The 25,036-nt window shown below is 48.5% G+C and overlaps 1 protein-coding gene across 1 annotated transcript in view; it reads left to right on the top strand.

The window, feature by feature from the left end:
- Window positions 1-25,036, top strand: part of ADCK1 (aarF domain containing kinase 1) — a 124,757-nt gene that overhangs the window by 69,784 nt on the left and 29,937 nt on the right. Inside the window, exons 5-6 of the mRNA XM_005860149.2 lie at window positions 12,944-13,102; window positions 22,780-22,938. Coding sequence (XP_005860211.1) covers window positions 12,944-13,102; window positions 22,780-22,938 — 318 coding nt within the window. The remainder of the gene's footprint in view (window positions 1-12,943; window positions 13,103-22,779; window positions 22,939-25,036) is intronic.

Genomic DNA, 25,036 nt, shown 5'->3' with positions numbered 1-25,036 from the left:
ATTCTGGGCAGGTGTAGTGCCTGAGCTGAGAGGTGGAGGCAGGCTGAGGATGTCATCACTGGCAGGTGGCACCTCAGGGAGGTGTCTGAACTTGAGGGGGACCAGAGGGGCCTGTGCCTCCTGGGCCTGGAGCTGGAAGCATGGAGCCTTATGCCCAGGTGGGGGCAGGTGCTCGGCTGGAAGCACAGCTTGGCTGTCCTGCAGGCAGGGGCTCCTGTGTGTCTGGGCCTCCGCAGCCTTTCTCCCTTTGGGACCTCACCAATCACTTGTTGATTCATGTGTTGACTCAGCAGATGTTTACTGAGCTTCTGTTGTGCGGCCCTGGGTGTTACGGGGTTGGCCAGGCTGCCCTCAGGGTGCTTATGATCTAGTTGTAGGGGATGGCAGATGTTGCACAAGCCATCAGAACAAGGAAAATTTAATGACGCTTGTGATAAATGCCATGGGGAAAAATATAGGGTGCTCTGAGTTTGGGGCAGCCCGAGTGGCCCTTCTGAGGAAGTGGTGGTTAAGCTGAGAGCATGGGATAGTTAGGGGAGGGGAGGGTGGGGCAGAGAAAAGAGAGAATGTGGAGGCCTCGGGGTGGGACAGAAAAGGGGTGGTGGTGGCAGGGCAGAGAGACACTGAAAGCTGAGGCTGGAGAGGGTACCGGGCATGTTCAGGAGATCCAGGTTGCAGCCACTGATAGGTTCCACGCAGAGAACAACGGCGTGTCCAGGCTGCAATGGCTTATACAAGGAATGGGTGGAACCAGGAGACCAATGACCAGGCTTTGTGGTCCTCCAGGCAAGAGGTGATGGTGGCTCAGGTGAGGAGTGGACATATGTATTTTGGAGACTAAGGTCAAAGACGAATTAAATGGGGAGGGGCTGAGGGAGAAGGAGGTGCCATGATCGACTCCCAGGTTTCTGGCATGAACAGTGGGGGACAACCTCAGAAATGACCACAACACTAAGGGGGAGTGGGGGCAAGTGTGCTAACAGGTTATCCTGCTAGCAGTTTGGGGAAGGATTTTTTTTTTACAGGGCTGGGGTTTGCACAGTGGCCCCTTCTCTCCTTCCAGTAGGACGGGTGGGTTGGTGGTCACAGAAGGTTGGAGAGTCCACGTGGTACAGAGAAATTTGGGGTTCAACAGGGGTAGGCTGGAGCCCCATTGGGTTCCTGGTTTCCAGTTATTTAAAAAAGTCATCAGGAATGAGTGTGTGTGTGTCCATGTCCCTGTAACTGGCTTTGGAGAAGGAGAGACTGTTGCTTTAACAGCTGGGGCAGCTCCTTCGAGTCACCTGTGTCACCATCTCTGTGATAAGAAATCCCTCATGGGCCCCCCTGCTCTTCTTTGGTGTGTGAACTGAGACTGGTGGTTCTGTGTGAAGTTTAAGAGGACACTGGGCTCCTGGGGAAGAGACACTGGGGGAGAGGTCATTACAGCCAAGCAGGTTTTCGGATTTGACCTGGGGGCTGGGAAGGAACGCTGTATAGAGGCAGCCAGGGGAGCAAAGGGCCTCTTACCCTGGGAGGGGAAACGGGGACCTGGCACAGCAGAATGGAAGCCTGGATATACTTTCCTGGTGCCACATCTTGGGGTTCACACTTGTCCTGTGTTCCCCACGCGGCTTGTGCGTCCCTTGTCTTGTTCCTCAGCTTTGTAGTCTCACCACTGCCCTGGGAAGTACAGCAAAAGCATAAAAACAGACATATACTAAGAGTGTTACACTAATGCTCTACAGGGGTCAGCCACCGTTTTCTGTAAAGGGCCTATAATAGGTTCCTATTGCTGCTGTTACAAATTGTCACAAATTTAGTGCCTTAAAAAAATACACATTTGTTATCTTCCCATTTTGTGGGTCAGAAGTTCAAAAATTCAGGTGTTGGCTGGGCGGCACTCCTTCCAGAGCAGTGGTTCTCAACCTTGGGTGCACATTAGAATCACCTGGGAATCTTTTTAAAATCTTGATTTCTGGGCCGCATCCTCCGGAAATTCTGTTTCTTTGTTACTATTCATAACAGTAGCAACATTACAGTTATGAAGTAGCAACGAAAATAATTTTATGGTTGGGTCACAACATGAGGAACTGTATTTAAAGGCAGCCAAGGTTGAGAACCACTGTTCTAGAGGCTCTAGGGGAGAATCTCTGTCCTGGTCTTTTCTAGCTTCTAGAGCAGCGGTTCTCAACCTGTGGGTCGCGACCCCTTTGGCAGTTGAACGACCCTTTCACAGGGGTCGCCTAAGACCATCCTGCATATCAGATATTTACATTACGATTCATAACAGTAGCAACATTACAGTTATGAAGTAGCAACGAAAATAATTTTATGGTTGGGTCACAACATGAGGAACTGTATTTAAAGGGCCAGAAGGTTGAGAACAACTGTTAGAGGTTGCCTCCGTTCCTTAGTTGTGACCCCTCCTTCATCATCAAAGCCAGCAGTGTAATCTTTAAAGCTCTCTCTCTGTCCCACACTCTCTCTCTTTCTTGCTTCCTCCCTCCCTCCCTCCCTCCCTCCCTCTTCCTCTCTTTCTCTGTCTCTCTCTCCCTCTCTACCCTCTTTTCGTCCCTCCCTCTCACTCTTTCACCTCTGCTTCCTTTCTCATATCTATGCTCTGACCTTCCTGCCTCCGTTTGATAAGGTCCCTGTGATTATGTTGGGCCCACATGCTAATCCAGGGTTCTCTCTCCATTTCCAGAGCCTTCCCTTAATCACACCTTTGGGGTTAAGGACATGGACATCGTTGAGGGGGGCGTTTTTCCTCCTCCCACAGGGCCAGATAGTCAGTATTTTAGGTTTTGCAGACCACACACTCTGTCACAACTGCTGAACCCTGCCACTGCAGGATGAGAGCAGGCATAGACCACGGGTGATGAATGAGCGTGCTGTATCCCAATAAAACTTGCTTCATGGACAGGGAAACTGCATTTCATATAATTTCACATGTCACAAAATGCTATTCTTTTGATTGTTTTAAACACTTAAAAAATGTGAAAAGCATTCTTAGCTCTTGGGCTGTACAAAAATAGGTGGTGGTCTGGATTTGGTCCCCAGGCTATGGTGGACTGCCCTCTGCTCTAGATGCTTGATGTCCTTTAACATTTGCAAGGCCCCTACCAGGGGGGTGTAGTTATTAGAGAAGTAGTTTGTCACATGCTGGACGTTGGCAGGTGGGGCCGCTGGTGCTGGAGTTGGTGTTCTTAACCACTGCTCCTCTTTGCTGGTCAAGCCAGTAGTGTGGCTGCTTTCCCCCAAATGTGGGCATTATCTTCCCAATAGAGCCAGGAAGTCTGGGCTTACCTCCCTTTAAAATCCCTAGACCCTTGCCAGGCCAGTGTGGCTCAGGGGTTGAGTGTTGACCTATGAACCAGGAGGTCATGGGTTGATTCCTGGTCAGGGCACATGCCCCGGGTAGCGGGCTTGATCTCCAGTGGAGGGCCTGTAGGAGGCAGCCGATCAGTGATTCTCATCATTGATGTTTCTCTCTCCTCTCTGAAATCAATAAAAAAATATATAAAAAAATCTTTGGGCCCTGCTGTTATCACTTGCAAAGTGCACCTGGAAAACTTCTTACTGTGAGAAACCTGTACAGGTGTTCCAGAAAGACTGTGGGCTTTGGTACCTGAACTCTCTCGTGTGGGGCTCTGAAGCACGGGGACATAGCCTAGGCTCATTTGCTGTGTGGTATCTTGCCACCTCCCAGGACATAAAGAAGTCTGTCTGGATGGCAAAGGATGCTTCTGCTTTATTGCCTCTCTTCCTATGTTTTTGAGTGTAGGGACATCTGCAGGTTGTTGCAAAAAGGCCTTTGGGGTTTTGTGACTGGGTGAGCTTATCAGCTTTGAGAATTCCTGGGCCTCACCAGAAATGGCTGTGAGCCTCTGTGGCCGGGCTCTCTCCCATGGGCAGAGCTATGGGTGAGGAGCCCTCCCCTGGGGGAGACCTGGAGAGCCGTCCTGGAATCTGGGTTGGGAGTTGCTGGACATCTTCTTTCTGATTCTCTCCTGTTGCCCTATCTTACTCCTTTCATTTATACTTCATGTGAACTGTTCCCTCTGCCTGGACGGCGTGTCCTTGATTTCTGCAGCGAGGTAACTGACTCCTCGCCCTTCAGATCTCAGCTCTTTGACACCTCCTCAGGGAAGTCCTCCCTGCCCAGGTTTAATCCTCTGAACACAGGTTCTTCAGAGTACCAGCTACCTCTCTGTTCATAGCATTTATCAGAGTTGGCCATTTTACGTTTGTCTGTGTTACTTGATTAATTCCTGTCTCCTCACTGGACTTCATGTTCCAGTAGTGACCCCAGAGGGTGGTGGCTGTACTCAATTTGGACTTGCTCCCCATTGAGCCCCAGGAGACTAGCACAGTGCCTGGCACATATTAGCAACTCAATACACACTTGACAGATGAATAAACAAATGACCTTTAGCAAATATGTTCCTCTCTCTAAAATGGGGGCAGTTATATCTCCTCTACCTAACTTTAAAAGAAAGTTGAGAATCACATAAGAGCCCTCTAAGGGCAACAAACATGCATCTGTAAGGAATTACCCATGGTTGACCATTCAGGCTCTGCAGAGCAAAGGTATCCTGACATCCCTCATATCAACCCAAACTCAAGTTCAAGGAGAGGTGGTAGGTCCTCACGGGAGCACGCTTATAGGGAGGGTATAGGGCTAGCCTGCCCCATTCTGCCCCAGGTCTGAGTCCTGGCACCACCTGTCTCTCAGCCCTGGCATGGTCTGTGAAATTGACCTCTAGGCCTTCATGGCTCCAAGTATGGCTCATGACCTCTGTACTCTGATCACCCAGGGGATATCTGCCTGGGCTGCCCTGGCTGTGGGGTTCCCCAGCTTCACACTGCACTGTCTGGGGTCTTTGGTTGCTTCTACCCCAGAGATCTCTGTCACAGGCAGAGACATAGTCAACGTCACCCTGAGAGATTGCACAAGTTATTAAGATGAGGAACGTTGAAAGATTAGATTTATGACAGCCAACGGCGGATTATGAAGAATAATTTATCAAATGTCAGTGCCCGCAGCCTACAATTTACAGAAGGTTTGCTTAAGCTGAGCACTGCCCCCACCCCCATCTCTAATGAATGACAGATCTAATGGATGGCTTCCCAGGCTGGCCAGCCACACAGGGTGTTTATCTGCTTTTTATTAATCATTATTATCACAACATTTCCATAGAGTCCCTCCAACCACAGCTGTCGACATGCCCAGCACCAGGGAGGCTCCTTCGGCCACCTTGAAGGAACGGCAGCCACGTCTGGGATCAGCTGGAAGGTCCAAGTTCCCTCGCCAAGAATAGGTTAGGGAAAGTGGAACCTCACCTCCATTTGTTAATTATGTGTTAGGATGCAATGCTGAGCAAAAATGGAAGCCTGCAGTCTAGAAGGGAAGAGGGAGATTAAGCAAATACAAACTGAGGCAAAAGTGCAGCTCTTGAGGACACGTGAACTCTAGGAATGTACACAGGGAGGCTTCCTTGAGGAGGTGACAGTTGAGCTGTGATTTGAAGGATGAGTAGGAGTTACCTGAATGAGGAGGAGGGAGGGGAACCTTCTGGGCAGAGGGGACAGCATGTGCAAAGGTCCTGCAGCAGGTAGGGAGGGAGTGTGCTGGTGGTAGGAAGAGGCAGAGAGAGCTGGGGTCAAAGGGGAGAGATGGGGCAGGAGAGGTGGGCAGGGTCAGATCCTGTAAAGGATTTTGGCCCCTGGGAAGCTGGTGAAGTGGTTTAAGCAGAGAGAAGTGACATAATCAGCTTATGTTTGGAAAACTCACCTTAGCTGTAGGTGGAGGCTGGGTCAGAGGGGGAAGGAATGCAGGTGGGTGGGTCAGTCAGGAGGCCGGTACAGCCTCTGGCTCAATGAAGGTGGTCACTGACAGGGCAGAACCAGGGGCCTAGAATTGCTGGCTGTGCAGAGCTCTTGTCATTGTACCGCTCTGCTCTCTTCCTGGGGGCGTCAGATGGGGCACCACTACTCCCGCTAGTTATTGGGGTCTTCTATAGGCTGTACTCCAGAAACTTTATGTATGTTGTTTCAATCAACAACTCAGTGAGGTTGGTATTAAAACTCCCATTTTACAGAAGAGAAAGCTGAGGTCCAGAGAGGTTATATAACTGCTGGAGCTGGTACACATTGAAGCCAGAATTTCAGCCTGGACATTTGACGAAGAGCTTGCATTGGAGTCATTGTGCCTTACTGCTTCTCAGGCCCCTTCTCTTGGCCAGCTGGTGGGCCCACAGCCAACTGAGGGTATGGCTGGTCCCGGCTTCTTGTTTCTTCTTTTGTCAGCTTCTCGTGGAAGGAGAGAAGCTCGTCTGTCCTGTGATGCCCTGGGCAGAGCCAGGTGGCCAATTAGGTCCTGTACCTGGAGGCTCTTTAGCCAGTTGGTAAGAGTTGAGCATTATACCACTCTCCGTGTTAAATAGGAACACTGGTGATTTCTGGGGTTCACCCTTGTCAAAAGGCCTCAGGTTCTGCCATTGTCACTTCATTCTTTCTTCCCAGCTTAGCAGTAGCAATACCTCTTAGCTCTGCAGAACCAACAGTTCGATTTTTCTGAACCTCAGAAAGAACACAGATTCCATGGAAGATAGGGCGTACATATTCTCGAGCTGTTTCTGTTGTTATTTTTATTGTGGGAAGCTGGGGATAGGAGTACTCCCACCCTGAGACAGGGCAGCTGTGGAGGGAGGCGGGGGGGGGGGGAGGGGTTTGGGGGGGGGGGGGGGGGGGGGGGGGGGGCGGAAGGGAGAGACACTTGGGTGCCTGTCCTCTTCCGGGAACCCCCAGGGCCTACATGGAGGTCCCCTCTTACCTGGCCAGAGAGCCCCTTTGGGGTTGGGTGAAGCAGTCCTGGGCAGGGGCACTGTCTCTAGCAGGCCCTGCTGAAATGCAGGTGTGTTTTTCAGAGGCCTTTGCCTTCTGTTGGACTGAGGTCTCCTCATGGCCAGAGACTGTGTCTGTTTTGTTGGCCTACGTACCAGCATGGTTTCTGGCATGTGATATTTTCTAGCCTGCAGTAAATATAGGGTGGGCCAAAGTGGGTTAACAGTTGTTTGTATGGAAAAGATACAATAATTAATAAATAACAATACAAGAATAAACCCTGTTTCACATATTCACAACTGTAAAGCTACTTTTGTCCCACCCTGTGTTTGTTGACTGGCTGAAGCTAAGGAATGGCACATTGGTTTCATTTTATACATTCACTCTAGTCATTCGATGGTGGCTGCTGGAGCATTATGTTGAGAGAGATTCTGAGGCATCTCTGGATGCAGCAGAAAGGAATGCCGCGATTGTGAGGTCTGGCATGGGTATGTTTGAGCTATTGGTGTATTAATGAGCTATGGCTGCATAACAAATGACCCCAAAACTTAGCATCTTAAACAACAAACTTTTGACTTCTTAGTTTGTGTGGGTCAGGAATTTGGGAGTGGCTCCCTGGAAGGTTCTGGCTCAGAGTCTCTCATGAGGGTGCAGTGAGGATGTCGGCTGAGGCGGTGTCATCTGAAGGCCTGGGTGGGGAAGGAGGAGCTGCTACCAAGGTGGCTCATTGTTGGCAGGCGGCCTTGATTCCTGACCACCTGGACTCTCCACAGGCTGCCTCAGTGTCCTCCTGACAGGGCAGCTGGCTTCCCCGGGAGCAGGCGATCTGAGAGAGAGAGCAAGGAGGACGCCATGATGACCGTCTCAGAAGTCAGACACTATCACTTCCTCCAGATGCTGTTGGTTAGGAGTGTGCCATGAAGTCTCGCTCACCCTCAAGACATGGGAAACAGGCTCCACCGCTCAAAAATAGGAGTATTTAAAAATGTATGAACATATTTTAAAACCACTAGAGGGGGAATGAGGGTGCATGTGCCACCCATTTGCTGTTACTGTCAGGTGTTATCTTGGAAAGTACAGGAATGACCCTGAACAGGTGGGATATAAGCTAGGCATGTTTAAGGGGTAGAAGGAGGAATTGCAGCAAAATGGATTATCAGCTGCTAGGGTGACTGAGAGTAAGGGTTGCCTGGGGCAGGTCCCTGGGATAAGATGCTGAGAGAAGGTGATGTGTTTCAAGCAGAGGCACGTCAGAGGTGGTTTTCCGCCTAAGGCAGATGGCAGTGCTTTACAGAATCCTAGCTGGCTGGAGCTATCTTGTCTGCCTCAGTTGGGGGAGGGGCATTGGGTGGGGAAGGTTCACTCCAGCCACTCTTTTAGCTCAGGGACTGAAGCCCCATCAGTCTGTGGTAGATGGCTGTAGCCATGTGTGAGGTGGGCCATTTCAGGACCTGGAGAGCCAGATGTTCTTTACTGCTGATGCCATGGTAACCTACTTCAGGTGCCCTGGGCAGTCTCCCCAGCTCCTGAGTGGGAGCGGCCTGGCCTTGGCATCTAGGCCTGGACCTGCGTGCTTTGAGAAGGCCCCTGTCTTCATCTGCAGCCAGCCAGCTCAGGGTTTGTTAGACATGCTAGCATTACCTTACAGCGATGTGGTTTCTGAACCCAGAGTAGGTGTGATATGAATGAGTATGAGGACAACAATATGGAATAGGTGAAATTGGGCCATCTTGGAAAAATCCAGGACATCTCCCATTTTGTAACTGGTGAGTCAGTCCCCACAGGGACCCGAGCGAGGCTGGCTGGGCTCACGTGGAACTCCCAGGAGTCACACTGTGGCTTCTCCAGAAGATTCTGACTTCCTGTCACCTTATGTTGGGCAGAATGTAGCCCCTGGCCAGTGTTTGGCTGCTCAGTGTGAACATTGCCTCGTCACCTGGCTTCGTGGGAATCTGCACGCTGGCTTTTCTGGAGTCTCTCTCTGCCCTGCACTGGGGCAGCATGTCACGTGGTCTCCGATTCCCGGACCCCAGCTGAAGAGCCCGCTGAAGTCTGCACTTGAGCCCCAGCCTTAGGCTCCAGGGGATGACACATTGTTTCCTGCCCCTCTCATGTTTTCTGCTCTTAAAAAAAAAACAACCCTAAGTCTCCCCACACACCCCTAAAAAAACAGACCATACAAAGCTAGAGAAATTTTTTTCCGTTTTTAGACAAGGACATCGATATATTTGAATCATGGGCCGACAGTAATTAAAAAGCACATAACTAGTCATTTTAAAATGCAGTTGTTTTACTTAATTGATTTTGCCGCCAGACCCAGAGGAAAAGACAAGGTGGTGTGTGTGTGTGTGTGTGTGTGGCAGGTGGTTTTTTTTTTTTAGAAGGGGAGAGAGGTTTCTGCACTGACTGGAGGCAGCCAAGGCCCATCTTGAATCTAATTGCTGTCCATGCCGCAGTTTGTTTCTGCTAATGGTTTTCAGCTGAAAGGGCTGGGGGACCAGGCCTGATTGGAGGGGGGTTGCATTTGTTTCAGCTGCGAGGGGGGTGTAATTCTGCTTTCAGGACAGGGTCTGTTTTTCCTTCCTATCTATCAGCTTAAAGTACTTCCACTGAACACTTTGAATCAAGGTTCCATTTAGAGATACTTTATTCATATTTAATTATAGGCTGTAGCACCAATCTTTAATTACCTTTATTATAAGCCAGCTAGGAACATCCACTAGCAATCAGTTATTTTGTGTGTGTGTGTGTGTGTGTGTGTGTGTGTGTGTGTAAGCATAGGAGGGTATGGGTGTGTGGCTTGCTCTCTGATAGAGGGAATAGATGGCTGGAGGGGCACTGGGAGGTGGTGGGCAGGCTGGGGTGGGGTGGGGTACCTGCCTGACAGGCTCCCTGTGCCAAGTGAGTGGTGCACCCTCACTTCCCATGCCTGTCTTTGCTTCCACTGGTCAGGTTGGGAATTTGGACAAGTCCTCAGAGCTGGGCCTTGTTCAGGGTGCTGAGTTGACAGTTGGGTTTGGGTGGTATCTCAGGACCCCTTCCATCCCCTGGTGGGAGCAGGGTATTATGGGAGGCCCCCTTCCCATCCCCTCTGGATAGGGTGGACCAGGCTTCCTCTTACCCTGGAGATTGGGATGCTTGCTTCAGCCCTTTCCTTTCTCCATCTCCCCTTGGAGTGCTCTTGGCAGCTGTTTTTGCACACAGCCCTAGCGATGCAATGACTCTGCAATGTCCCTGCAATGACACTGATTTGAAGACTGGTTGTCCGTCTCAGCGAATGAGCCAGTGTTCCCAGGGAGTGAGGTCAGGTCACTCCCAAGTCTCTTTGCAGTGGGGAGATTGGGCTGTGCCATCTGCCTGGGAGGTGAGGGTCCTCGTTCACAGCTCTGCTCCTGAAAGTGTTCTTGGTGCTCCTTCAGGAACTCCAGAGGGTTCCCAAAGGAACTAATGGTGATCTCATTATGTATTGGCTGGGAACGTTGCTGAAGTTCTCCTCTTCTATTCCTGGATCCCTGTCCCAGCAAGAGAATGGAGAGAGGAGGGAACTCACACTTACTGAGCCTCTTGGGGATGCCTGGCACCATGCCTGTGTTTCTTCAATTCATCCCAGCTGAGGCTGAGAACACACTGTATCAGTCAGAGCCCATTCTGCTGTGTGTGACAGAAAACAACTCAAACTGAATTAAGCCAAAAGAAAAAAAAAAAAGGTATTATAGGGTGGACATTCAGGCATGGCTAGATCAAGGGGCTCAACCATTGTGATTAGGATTTACTCTTTCTGTTTCTTGGCTTTGCTTTCCTCTTTGTTGCTACTATATGACCCCAGGCATCTCTAGGCTTCAAGTTTAATTTTAGCAGAAAGAAAGAATCCCTTCTCCTACAGTTCAAACAAAAATAAAACGGTTGAGTCTGATTGGACCATTTGGGTCATGTGTCTATCTCAGAACCAATCATCGTGGTCCAGAGTATTCAGGGTTCTGATTGGCCAGGCTCACCTTGGAGTAACAGGTGGAGTCCACCTAGGTAAACCTTACACTTGACATGTGCTTTTCCATTTGAGGCCCTCGGATTAGTAGGTGTGTGGGATCTGGAAGACCCAGCCTTTTCAAAGGGAGGAAAGAGTTCATCCAGTTCTTCTCCAATGGAGAGAATAGTGGATTCAGTCCTTCAACAAATCTTTGTCACTGATTAGTTCCAGCCCCATTCTAGGTGCAGGGAATTCAACATTGAACAAAATAGACAAAAGTCTCTGCCCACTGGGAGCTGATATTCTAATGAGGTATATATGGATGGTGGTCCTTGCATTGTCTTAATCCAAGGTCCAGGATAAAGGGTCTTGTGCAGAGAGATTCAAGGTGATTCTGGGGGTGGATGATGTGGGAAGAATATGGCCCTCAGGGAGCCTAGAACTCACAAAGGAGGGAAAAAGATGGGTGCATGGTTGGGGCAGAAGAGGGAAGTGGGCACTGGGAGGGGTACAGATCAAGACCCAATGAGGAAGGAGGGGGCAGGGAAGCTAATCCATACCATCTCGTGACAGTGAAGTGTAGGCCCCTCCCAAGTTGCCTGGACCTTTGGCCTCCACAGGATGTCGATAAATGGGATGGAGTTTAGTGAAAGCTAAAAGATGATGACAGGGCTGGAGGGAGTGATTTATGAGACAAGATTAGCAAAGTGATGGTGCAGCCTAGCAAACGGGATGGGATGGTGGCTGTGGGTCATCTAACTTCTGAAGTCCAAGGAGGGGAGAGGTGCTGAGGGGCTGGGTGTTTGCTGCAGAAGGGGACAGAGGGAGGTGGGGGCACAGTCTGCCAACCTGGATGTGTGAGAAGGAGGGGAGGTGTGTGACTATCCACATACACATTTGGATAGCTGTGTGTGTGAATGTCTTGACTTTTCGGCATTGTGAGGCTACCTAGGGACTTCAAGAAACAGAGGGGATGAGTATTTCAGCCTTGGCTGATCTTGCAAAAGGTTTTTGGGGACCTCCTTCCCATCTGGTAGGATATTTATATCTGGATCATGTAGGTGTGACCACTCAAGTCAGAAAGACTTTTTCCTTCAGGAAAATTGGTATGGCATTTCTTTTTCTTTTCTTTTTTAAAAAATGTGTTTATTGATTTCAGGGAGAGGAAGGGAGAGGAAGAGAGAGATAGAAACATCAGTGAGAGAGAATCATTGATCGGCTGCCTCCTGTAAGCCCCCTACTAGGGATCAAGCCCATAACCCAGGCATGAACCCTGACTGGGAATAGAACTGTGACCTCCAAGTTCATGAGTTGATGCTCAACCACTGAGTCACGCCGGCTGGGCGGTATGGCATTTCTAATCAGAAAAGAGGGAAGGCAGATAGGAAGAGAAGATGGAAGAATAAGGGTATATGTTCCATTTCATAGAGAAAGTGAGGCACAGAAAGGGCAGGGGATCCGCCCAAGGCAACCTTTGGGTGGCACTGCAGGTGAGGACCAAGTGCAAGGCTCGGGCCTGCAACCCTGGGATCTCTGCCAGGTGTCTGGGCTGAGAATGGGCTTGGGGACCCATGTTGAGGCTGCTGCTCAGTAGGAATACGAGGTGGTTGTGGGGTGTGCAGTCTCCAGCCAGGGTTCCTTGAACTCTCCAGGTTGGCGTGGTGGGAAATCTTCCATCTGACCCCTGTCTTGGGCTGCCCTGGGCCCAGGTTCTGTTAACTTTTGATTATATCCATATGTGAGAGCCTTGGAGGCACTGTGGTAGGTAATTAAATGGGTGAATAATGCACATTTCTGAACATTCTAGATCAGCAGTTGCCAACCTTCTGGACCTCATGGACCACCAGTGGTCTGTGGACCACCGGTTGTGACCGCTTTTCTAGATAGCACTTCTTTGGCCTTAAATGCAAGTGCTCAGGAAACCTTTGCATACGTGTGAGAACATATTCTCCAATGTGTTTTCTGTCTCCCTCCCTCCATATGCCTGGTGTGAATCTCTGTGGCAGCAGGAGCTGGGCTGGCATACAGCTGACAGAGCAGAAAATCTGTGGTGGAGGCATCAGGCAGCACAGCTCTGGCCTGTCCTCCTGGCCCCTCTCACTGAATTTGGTCATCTTAATAGTTCCATCCTCTCTCTACTCTTGACAGATCCATGATTTGTTTGTGAGCTTTGATGACACCCCTATGGGGGCTGCCTCCCTGGCCCAGGTCCATAAGGCAGTGCTGCATGACGGGCGGACGGTGGCTGTGAAGGTCCAGCACCCTAAGGTGCAGGTGCAGAGCTCGAAGGACATTCTCCTGATGGAGGTGAGAACCTTCCCTTTCACCTGCCTTCTTCCTCATTCTGCGATCCAGGAAGTACCAGGGAAACTGGCTCCAGGCTGATGGGTAGGAATGGCCCTTTGAGCAGCAGTGGCAGAGAGGAGGTAGCATGACAGTGCTGTGACCCTGTGACCCAGGGCTGGATTGGTCAGTTCATTCTGATTTGTTCCTGGGAATGGCATGTGGGTGGTCTCAGAACACTGAACAGCCACTGGGGCCAATGGGACTTCAGGAGGATGGCATAGAAATGAGATGAACTAGAGGTGATTTCCTTGGGGGTGGAAACATTACATCTTAATTTGTTAAATTATAATGAAAGAGAGCATGTGGCCAGCCAAGGGATATAAAAATGACAGGAGAGCATGTGGTACCAGCTGGGTGGCTTGACGGGAACTGGAGGACCCACTTCAAGGTGGCCCACTCATGTGGTTGGCAAATGGGTGTTGGCTGTTGGTGGGGAGCTCAGCCAGGGCTATGGGCCACGGCCACAGGTCCTCTCCAGGTCATCTCTCCACAGTGGCTTGGGCTTCCCCACAGCATGGCTGCCGGGTTCTCAGAGTGAGTGAAGTGCTGCCTGAGAGAATAAGGCTGAAAGTCCATCCTAGTTTTGTGACCTTGCCTTGGCCGTCATGCAGGCTGCTTCTTCCTCACTCTATTGGTAACAGCAGGAGTCACGGAGGCCCCCTTTGAGAAAGGGGTGGGAAATAGACTTACTTCTGGATGGGGCTTGGCGTGGCTCTAGAGCAGCAGTTCTCAACCTGTGGGTCGCGACTCCTTTGGCGGTCGAATGATCCTTTCACAGGGGTCGCCTAAGACCATCCTGCATATCAGATATTTACATTACGATTCATAACAGTAGCAACATTACAGTTATGAAGTAGCAATGAAAATAATTTTATGGTTGGGTCACAACATGAGGAACTGTATTTAAAGGGCCAGAAGGTTGAGAACCACTGAGCTAGAGCATTTGAGTGGGAGATATCGTTGCAGCCATTTTGGAAAATACAGCCTGCCAGAATTACCCACTGTCATCAAAGGGGAGATGAATGAGTGGCTCTCTAAGAAGGGCATAGTAGATTTGGTGTTTTGGAGTGCTTGGGAAGAGCAAGGAGAGTGGGGTGAGTGGGTGAAGGAGGATTGAGGCCCAGGGAATGGGGCAAGTTAACGTAGATTACTCTTCTCACGTTGTGCCATAGGTGTTGGGGGAGTGAGAATGGAGGTCAGTGCAGAGCCAGGATTAGAGGTCGGCCAGGCAGCCGTGGGGCTGGCAGCAGCAGAGAGAGGAATTGAAAGTTCAGGAGAGCATGTCACTCATAGGTCTGGTCCAGGAGGAGACTCGGGGGACAGGCTGCAAGGGTGCAGGTGAAACCAGCAGCCTTTGTTTGGAGGCTGGAGAAAAGTGGTCGGGCTGGGTAAAGACAGGTGTGTGGGGCAGAGGGGAAGATGGGGGAAGGTGGGCAGCCGAGTTGTACCAGCCTGATAGCCTCTATTTTTTCTCTGAGGTAGGAGGCAAGACCATCTGCTGAGAAAGGGGGTAGGAGGTGGCTTTGGAGGCTCCAGTAGGGGCGAAGGTTTGAAATAGTTGCTGTGTACATTGGAAGAGAGCAGGATTGCCGAGTGGCCCTGGGAATCGCCCCTGGAAACCTAGGTTTTCTGGAACACCTGTCAGTGGCTATGGAATGGCCATTGCTGGGAGGGACCAGGAGTCTTGGAGGATCCCTGGCCATCCTGAGACCCAGCAGCTGCTCCTGCGTCAGGTGGGAACCAGCCTCTGGCCAGCCGTGTTGTCAGGAGGACAGCTGACACTGTTTTCTCTGCTCAGAGCCTCACTGGCTCCCTAAGTAATGGTGGCCGTAGGGTCAATCACAATAATAGCAGTGATAAAGATTTGGCATCTTTTGGAGATAAGCATCAGATGCTTTTCTCGGGAAGAGCAGCCTAATGGCCATGTGCAGAATACAAAGTGGCTCCTTCACACGGCTGAGGCCATGCTGGGGCTGGGATCACAGGCAGATCAGAGTCCAGTACTCACAGCCTTCAGCAGAGAGGCTGGAACCGAGGCCTGAGGTCACCTCCTCCGAGGGCCATCAGCATTCCCAACAGTACCAGGTGGCACTGCCTTCTCACCGGACACATCTCTGGTGGAAATACTCTACCTGGGTCACCCTTCTCTGCTGTAAAGCTAAGAAGAGCCTGACTGGAAAGCTCATTTTATTTTATATTTGAAATTCGTGTATTTTTTTCTGAGTCTCTAGACCTAAAGTGGGGCCTTGGTTTTAGGAACGACAAGCCCAGAATGGTGCTCAGGGATGCTTGGCAGGAGAAGAACGATTTCTAAGGGGTATTAGGGCCACCTTGGCCACACTGTTCTGCACAGCCTTCTGGTGCTTCCTCTCACGACAGGTCCAGGTGTTGTGAGCCCTTTCCTTCCCTCCCACTGCCCACTATTGTTCATCTCTCTTCTCTGACCCAGTGATTGATCACAGCATGGCCTTGAAAGGAAGACTATCTAATCAAAGTAATTCATACTAAGGAGAGAGTGACTAATAGAGTTAACCTCTGGATATTTGCAGTTTAAGAAATCCTATATAATAAAAGGCTAATATGCAAATCGACTGAATGGCATAATGACCGGTCGCTATGATGCGCACTGACCACCAGGGGGTAGACGTGCAATGCAGGATCTGCCCCCTGGTGGTCAGTGTGCTCCCACAGGAGGAGTGCAGCTCAGCTGGAAGCTGGGCTCATGGCTGGCGAGTACAGTGGTGGTGGCAGGAACCTCTCCCACCTCCGATGCAGGTGGACGGTAAGGAGCAAGGGGTCCTGGACTGTGAGAGCCCCAGACTGAGAGAGGGATTTCTGATTGCCGGCTTGCAGACATCCCCCAAGGGGTCCCAGACTGCGAGAGGGTGCAGGCCAGGCTGAGGGACACCCCTACACCCTCCAGTGCACAAATGTTGTGCACTGGGCCTCCAGTGAGTTTATAAGTCCAAATGCAAATCTGCTGTAAGGTCTACAGGAGTTAGGCTTTTGAGAGTGAGGAGTGGGGACTACTGGTTGTATCATTAGGATGTTGTTGGCCAAGGTATCAGAAAATTCGACTAAAAGTGGGGTAAATAATAGTAACCAATATTATCTCACATTTCAAGACTTCTGGTGGTCATGTCAACATTTCCAGTGTTGACTAATCTAGCACTTTGTGTGTGTTTTTTAATCCTCACCTGAGGATATTTTTCCATTGTTTTTTAGAGAGAGTGGAAGAGAGAGGGAAACACAGAGAGAAATACTGATGTGAGAGAAACATATTGATTGGTTGCCTCCTGTATGCACCCTGACCAGGACCCATAATGAGGAGGAGCCTGCAACCGAGGTACATGTCCTTGACCGGAATGGAACCTGGGACCCTTTGGTCCACAGGCCAATGCTCTGTCCACTGAGCCAAACTGATTAGGGCTTTGTGGTTTTTAAGGACCTAGGTTCCTTTGGTCTTCCACTCTTCCATTCTGGCTTGTCCTTCTAAGGTAATGCCCCTCATGGTCCCCAAACAGCAGCAGTAGTTTCTGCTATTACAAGTGGATGACATCTGGATGCCGAAGTGGTCCTGTTTTTTTCTCATATTCCTTATCAAATAGGAGCCCGTCAGTAGAATCCCCTTCATTTCTCACTGGCCAGAAGTCGGCCATGTGCCCCAGCCTAAATCGGTCTTGGTGAGAGAAAGACCACTGCTTATTGACCAATCATGACTCACCTTGTCAGGTAAAGGACTGCCTTCCTTGAAAGACATGAGAGATGCACGTATTTGAGGTTCTGTTAGCCAGGACGGTGGGGGACATGGCTTTTGTGTTGGCACTCAATAGTATGTGCCCCCCTTGTGTTTTGTGTCTCTTGTGAACTTGCCACTCCTCTTGGGAGAAGGGGACAGCCTCTGGGGTAGACTGTTGAATGGTGACAGAGAAGTGAAGGCCGGCTCTCAGTAAATGGTGTTTGATGAACCGGATGATGTGGGTGACTTTGCACAAAAGAGAGAGGCACAGCCAAGGGTGTTTTTCGGCTTTGTCATTATCACCTGATATTGTCCCTTTAATAGCTGGGGCAACTCTACTTCTAGATGCACGGCCAGTGACTCTTATTGATTTGAGTGGCTGTCCAGAGCCAGACTAATTGGGCCCAGAGATTGGAACAATGATTCAGCAGGAAGGGGGAACTGACAAGGCAGAGTCCACCTTTGGCGGGCTGCTGGCGGGCTGGCTTTGCAGCGGCTCCTCTCTGTCCACAATAACAGGGAGCTCAGTTGCCGGGTGCACTGTGTTTGAGAGCAGAGTAGGATTTGGATGACCTGGGAACCGGGGGTGAGATCTGATCCCCACATCCCGATGGTGACACCACCCTGTATGTCTCAAGATTCCCAGTTTGATGCTGAGCTCCCCCTTGCACTGTCACCCCCTAAAGCAGCGGTTCTCAACCTGTGGGTCACGACCCCTTTGGCAGTCGAACGACCCTTTCACAGGGGTCGCCTAAGACCATCCTGCATATCAGATATTTACATTACGATTCATAACAGTAGCAAAATTACAGTTATGAAGTAGCAATGAAAATAATTTTATGGTTGGGTCACAACATGAGGAACTGTATTTAAAGGGCCAGAAGGTTGAGAACCACTGCCCTAAAGACTCTATAACTCATGGCCGGGCACCCTGCCCTCTGTGTACCACCTGTCCCCAACATGCTCTTCAGTCTTTGGATGGGACTCTGGTCTGATCACTAGACTCTGACCCCCCATTTGATGCCACGAGCCCATCCCAAGGGTCTCTAAAAAGAAAGGCCTGTGATAGTCATGTTTTTGACTTCTTTGGAACCACATTTTCAGGAAATGCTGCTGTCGTCTCATTTCTTTTCTGAATGTGTTGACTGAACAGTGGGTGGCCAGGTAATGTTTGTGTGTGGCACAGAATCCAATGGTTGATTTTATTTTTAAAGATAGATCTCTTTAAAAACCCAGAGATGTAGACAACCCCACGGAAACTTTTCTTCACCCTATATTTTCTGTTTTCTAAAAAGTGTGCACTTTAACAACTTATCAGAACAAAGATAAGGCCATGAGTGCCGAGTTATTTACGTAGCTTCGAATTGATTTTCGATCCTTGTCAAATACCCATTTTTACCAGTTCGGGTTTGCACAGGTGTTCTATTTTGTGTGCTGTTTCCCATAGAACGTTATTTCTTTTATAATATATAATAACTTGATAACAGGAACTTGCATTTCAGCTGCATGTTACAGTTTACAAAGCTCTTTTTATGCCTTATCACAAGCTTCCTATTGTATCATTTTGTATTGTACTGCATGAGACAGGGCTGCATAAAGAAAGAAGGAAAAAAAAAAACCCAACAAAACCCCAAAACACCTGGGTCTAAGTCCTGCATTTGAAATTATAAGTTATGTGACCTTGAGAAATACTTTAACCTCCTGGAACCGGTTTCCTTCTTTGTGAAATGGACACGCAGAGGACGAAATGAGGACATACATATAAAGTGTCTTGCAGCACAGTGCCTGGCATGTAGTGGGTGCTAAATCGTAATCCCTCCCCTTTTTTACTATTATCAATAGCAGTCAAGTTTTCAAGCTTTTATGTGACTCTTAATTTTTCCATTATATTTCTGTGTGGCCCACAATTGATTTTCCCTCCTGTGAGCCATTGACCCTATATCAGTGGTTCTCAACCTTCTGGCCCTTTAAATACAGTTCCTCATGTTGTGACCCAACCATAAAATTATTTTCATTGCTACTTCATAACTGTAATGTTGCTACTGTTATGAATCATAATGTAAATATCTGATATGCAGGATGGTCTTAGGCGACCCCTGTGAAAGGGTCGTTCGACCGCCAAAGGGGTTGCGACCCACAGGTTGAGAACTGCTGCCCTATAGGAAAATAATTTCATTATTCTATCTTGAAGGAGGTATTAATTGTTGAATATACCTTGGTTGATTCCTAAGGTTCCAAATCAAGTAGAAAATTCTCAGGCATTCCAAACTGTGGTTTTCCAAATTTGGAGATAATCCCCTTTCCCACCAAAATCTCAGAAATAGAACAATTTAATCCATTTGAATAACACACATGTGAACATATAATTATTTCTTGGGAGAGGACAAATCCTTTGAAATGTTCATTTGTTCATTCATTTATTCATTCACTCACTTATTCATGTGAATATTCAATAAACATCTGCCGTGTATTGAGTACATGCTAGACACTGGTGAAAATATTGGCTGTTGGAAGAATTTTATGGAGAAAATACATTTTGGAAGAAAAATAAAAAAGTCAAATTGATAACAACACCTGTTTTATTTTAGTTGATTGCATCTGTTATCAAAAAAGAAAAACTTAAGTGAATCTACTTAGAGCAGGCTCTTAAGAAGGGAATTGAATGAAAACAGAAGGTGAAACTGAGTTTTATTTATTTCCCTCAGCCAAGAAAAGTTTTAGACTTGGATCAGACAGTGACTTGGACCAGACAGTGCTTAATCTGACCCTTCTCATCCCCTGAATTATGTGCAAAATTATGCAAGCATGTACATTTTCTGGGCTTCATAGCTAGCACCACAATTTTAAATTGGTGACTTCCTTTAATGGGGATGGTGTCCTCCTAGAAAACTAAGAACCATTGATTTCCATCAAAACTGACCTATGTTATAAAATAACCAACGGTGCTCTGGCTGGTGTGGCTCAGTTGATTGAGCACTGCGCAAAGCACCAAAACGTCACTGGTTCGATTCCAGGTAGGGGCACTGCACAGGTTGTGGGTTCGATCCCCAGTAGGGAGTGGGCAGGATGCAGCCAATCGATGTTTCTCTTTTACATCAATGTTTCTCGCTCTCTCCCTCCCCCCCTCCTCTCTCTCTCAAATCAATAAAAACATATTAAAATAAAATAGGATAACCAGGGGAGTAACTCACCCACCACCCAGAGAATGCTTTAGAAACCAGTTTAATGAGTACTGTACAATTTTTTGGGTTATGAATTATTTTACTAAGTAGTTATTAGCAATTAATATCAGTCAATAAAATCTTTGATTGCTTTTATGATTAATGACATTAGGTATTAATAATAACCAATAGTACTAGTAATAACTAATTATATAATTGATTAGTAACAGAAAAATCTTTAAAGTGCCTATCAGTGCTGTTTGGATGTTAATGATAATGAAAAATTTCACAAATAACAGTGACTGTAGAGTAAATGATGAGGATTTGTTTGGCCAGAAGACTCATTCCCAGGTATAGACCCAACTTGGTTGCATGTAACTCCCTGTGTACACTCACATCTGGCCCAGGGTCATTACCTAGGAGTTAATCAGGAAATATTGAATGAATAATTGACCAAGCCTCATTGTGGCTCTTTCCCTCATCCCTACTGGGTGAGAACCTCTGGAATTTAGGTCAGAACCAAAGTCCGAAGAGGTTTCTTGCCTGAACTCAGAGCCCAGAGTTGAATTCAGGTGCCTCTGGTGATGTGTGTGCCCCTGGCCCAGGCCTGGGAAGGTGTGTCTGCTTCCTGTGCGCCAGCTCTTCCTCCCCTTTGGCGGTTGCTGAGGGCCATCTGAGGGCATGGTGATGAGATGCAGTGCCTGGAGGCTGCTGGGCCAGGTGTTGCCACCTCTCTCTGCCTTCCAGTTTCATGTGACACCAACAGAAACACAACATAAACTAAATTGATTATCATAAGGTCACAGGTCTGGCCCGTGAAAGACTAGACAAGACTTAAAAGAAATTAGACTGCAACCAAATGCAATTAAAAAGAGTTTTGAGAGAAATTGAATATAATAACCCTGTGTGATGATTCTTTTAGACCGGCGTCTGGTACACAGCCTAGGACTTGTGCTTAAAAGCAAAACTGTTAATGCTTTGTAGTTTATGGCTCTGCTTTAGCTTTATTTCTTTCGTACCACTTGTGTCGAACACATGTTGGGCATAATATTATAGACCAGGACAAAAGGAAGCAAAAGCCAAGGCTCATAGGTGGGGCTCACTAAATCCTCCTGGATAGACTGGCTGGTGTCTTAGGCTGCTGGGGCTGCCATAACAAAATACCACTGACCAAGTGGCTTAAACTGTGACATTTATTTCTCGAAGTTGTAGAAGCTGGAAGTCCAAGGTCAAGGTGCCAGACGACTCAGTTCCTGGTACGGACTTTCTTCCTGGCTTGTAGACAGCTGCCTTCTCTCTGTGTCCTTGCATGGCAGAGAAAAAGTGAGCTTTGATCTCTCTCTGCTTACAAGAACACTAATCCCATCATAGGGGCCCACCTCCATGACCTCATCTAAACCTAATTAGCCCCCAGAGGCCCCACATCCAGACACCATCACACTGGGCTTAGGGCTTCAACATAAGAATTTGGGGGGGAAGGGGGACACAGGCACTTAGTCCTTAACAGTTGGGGAAGGTACCAGCAGGCCCATGGTTCCTTGGTTCCTGCTCAGTGTCCTCCTGCTCTAGCCAGGGGTGGAGAGGGGTATCTCAAACTTGGACTGTAATCTCTACCAAGAATTACTGGGAGGGTTGGTCGGCGGTCTCCCGAGGCCCGACTTTGAACACTAACAGGAGGGTTTATCGGCGAGCAGGAGGGTTGCCTGCTGTGCTTCCCTCCTGGATTGTTGGACCATCTCCCACATTCCTGGCATCAACCTTGCTCACCCACTGCAGAGCCACGTCTGTGAACTTGTGAGACTGTCTCAGCTCCAGAGCTCTGGTGGTGAGGTAGCCTCAGAACTGAGTCCCTGCCCATGGAGGGGCTGGGCGTGCTCCGCAGATGCCACTGGACTCTGGTTCTCTGCCAGTGACATTTAATTTCACGTCATTAAACTGACAACAAAATGCCAGATGAGTCTTCTAACCCCACTCCCATTTTCATCCTGTCTTCACTCAAGAATCCACAGTGGGGCCAAATGGCCCAAAATCTGAGCTTTTCATCCAAGTGGTCAAATTCCTTAACTCTTACTCATCTTATCTAACCCTGTTTTCTTTTTCAATTTGATTTTTTTTTTTATCATGGTGTTTAGATGTACAAAAAGTATAGAAAGTAACATGAATGCTCAGGTGCCAACCACTCAGTTTAAGAAATAAATAAAAGCTCGGTGACAGTGGCACACACTCCAGCCCTTCGTAAACAGGACCGTGAAGATCCAGGAGCAGCAAAGGCAGCAGTTAAGCGACATGCTTCAGAGCAACGGTTTTGGGGGCTGGGTGGACCCAAGCAGAATTCTATTTCTATGCTTCCTTACTGGGCAAGTTCAGAAAAAAAAAATCATATAACCTCTCAGAACCTTAATTTCCTTATCTATGAAATGGGGAGATGATAAGAGTGTGCACTGTGTACTTCCCAGATTGTGCATATGAATTGGAGTAACTCAGTCAAGTGCTGAGCCAGTGCAGGGCACGTGGGGAGCACTCAGCAAATGGTAGTTGTTGTTACTGCTGGTGGTTGGTGGCTGGTGGCTTTTCATCATCTTGGATTTGGACTACAGCGGTGGGCATCAGGGAGCTGTTTTCCCACTCACCCTTACTCCAGGGGAGATGTGGGTTGTCAACATTTAGACCAGGCAGAAGGGCAGGGTGCCTTGGTGGGGTGTCAAGAGCTGACTGATGGGGTGCCTGGTGGATTTCAGGTGCTCGTCCTGGCTGTCAAACAGCTGTTTCCAGAGTTTGAATTCATGTGGCTGGTGGATGAAGCCAAGAAGAACCTGCCTTTGGAGCTGGATTTCCTCAATGAAGGGAGGAACGCGGAGAAAGTGGCCCAAATGCTCAAGCACTTTGACTTCTTAAAGGTAGGAGGGAAGGGCAATGGGGGCATGGTGGGAGAGTGCAGGGGAGGACTGGTCCTGGTCCTGAATATCCCCCCTTGCAGGACATGAGCGGGGACATCTTCCTGACTGATGTACATTAAAGCCCTTGGAGGCAACATTATAAGAAATACCAGCTGTTATTGTTGACCTGTCTGGGGGAGCTGTTTTCCCACTCACCCTTACTCCAGGGGAGACCTGGTGGGTTGTCAACATTTAGACCAGGCAGAAGGGCAGGGTGCCTTGGTGGGGTGTCAAGAGCTGACTGATGGGGTGCCTGGTGGATTTCAGGTGCTCGTCCTGGCTGTCAAACAGCTGTTTCCAGAGTTTGAATTCATGTGGCTGGTGGATGAAGCCAAGAAGAACCTGCCTTTGGAGCTGGATTTCCTCAATGAAGGGAGGAACGCGGAGAAAGTGGCCCAAATGCTCAAGCACTTTGACTTCTTAAAGGTAGGAGGGAAGGGCAATGGGGGCATGGTGGGAGAGTGCAGGGGAGGACTGGTCCTGGCCCTGAGTATCCCCCCTTGCAGGACATGAGTGGGGACATCTTCCTGAGTGATGTACATTAAAGCCCTTAGAGGCAACATTATAGAGAAATACCAGCTGTTATTGTTGACCTGTCTGTCAATCACACAGATGTTTATTGAATGATCTACGATTTCAAGACACTGAGTGCTACCCAAAGGCCTGTGAATTGTGGTCTCTGCCTCCATGAAATATGGGGCTATGGCGATGATGATGGTGATAGTGATGATGGTGATGGTGGTGGTGGTGATGATGATAGCTAATGCTACTGCACTCTGAAGCATTCCTAACACTTCATGTATATTATATTAGCTCATTTACTATACGGTCCATTCTGCTATAACACAACATATGTGTTCTTAGAAATATCCACAGTATGTAAAATCACACAACAGACACCACAGGGCTTATAGGGAGAATAGATTATGCTTAAAACATTCAAAAACATTACCAGTGACATCGAAAATAAAAGAAGATAGGAACCTGCTCAGCTGGTGTGACTCAGTGATTGAGCGTTGACCTTTGAACCAGGAGGTCACAATTCCATTCCTGGTCAGGGCACATGCCCGGGTTGTGGGCTTGATCCCCAGTAGGGGGCGTGCAGGAGGCAGCTGGTCAATGATTCTCTCTCATTGATGTTTCTCTGTCTCTCCCTCTCTGACATCAATTAAAAATATATTTTAAAAAAATAAAAGAAGATGGGAACCTAATAAAGAGAGTAGCATAGTTTTACACCTGTTAAATGGCTATGAGATACCGAAGTCCACAGGACACATGGCACTTCACCTTGACACCTGCTTGCGAAGTGGGCATCAGAAGAGTTGCCACTTGTGAGTTATTGTGAGCTGGTGGAAGGAGGGCCGCCTGAAATTGGACGGGAAGTTGTGACACCAGGTGTGGGTGGTGATGTTTGAGATATATGTGTCTTGGGTATTCCTGTGTGGTGTGGTTCTGTGTTCATGTGGTATTTCTCGTGGATGATAGCACACATAAGCAAATGCAAAATGTGCAGCATGCTCCAACTGTTCCCTAATATGTCACTAGATTTGGAACAGATTGGTGTTTTCAAGTATTTCTATACAGTAGAGCTGCCTGTATAGTAGGAAACACTTATTGTGGGAAACAATAGAGTTGCGACTTTGTGAGAGGCCCTGCTGGGGAGTTCTCTAAAGAAGAAGGGATTCAGAAGAAGGGACTCCTGCAGCCAATCACAGTCAAAGGCTCTGCTGTGGGCTTGGCACTGGAGCTGGTCCTTGAGGACTGTCCTGGTGTTTTCACAGGGCACACATGGATTGGAATGAGATGTACATCAACACTGCTCTTCTAATGCATTTAATCCTTAGTGGGTTTGGATCCATTTACCCAGGGGTACCTCTTCATGGTGCAGGGGTTGGGACCCTGTGGTAGTCTTTACAAAGAGGTTGGCTTTTTAAAAAAATTTCTTTATTGATTAAGTTATTACATATGTGCCCTTATCCCCACATTAACCCCCATCCCCTCCACTCATGCCCTCACCTCCCTGTTGTCTGTGTCCATTGGTTAGACCTATATGCTTGCA

This window comes from Myotis brandtii, unplaced genomic scaffold (assembly GCF_000412655.1).
Source record: "Myotis brandtii unplaced genomic scaffold, ASM41265v1 scaffold132, whole genome shotgun sequence".
Lineage (NCBI taxonomy): Eukaryota > Metazoa > Chordata > Mammalia > Chiroptera > Vespertilionidae > Myotis > Myotis brandtii.
This window is presented reverse-complemented; position numbering and strand designations above follow the sequence as displayed.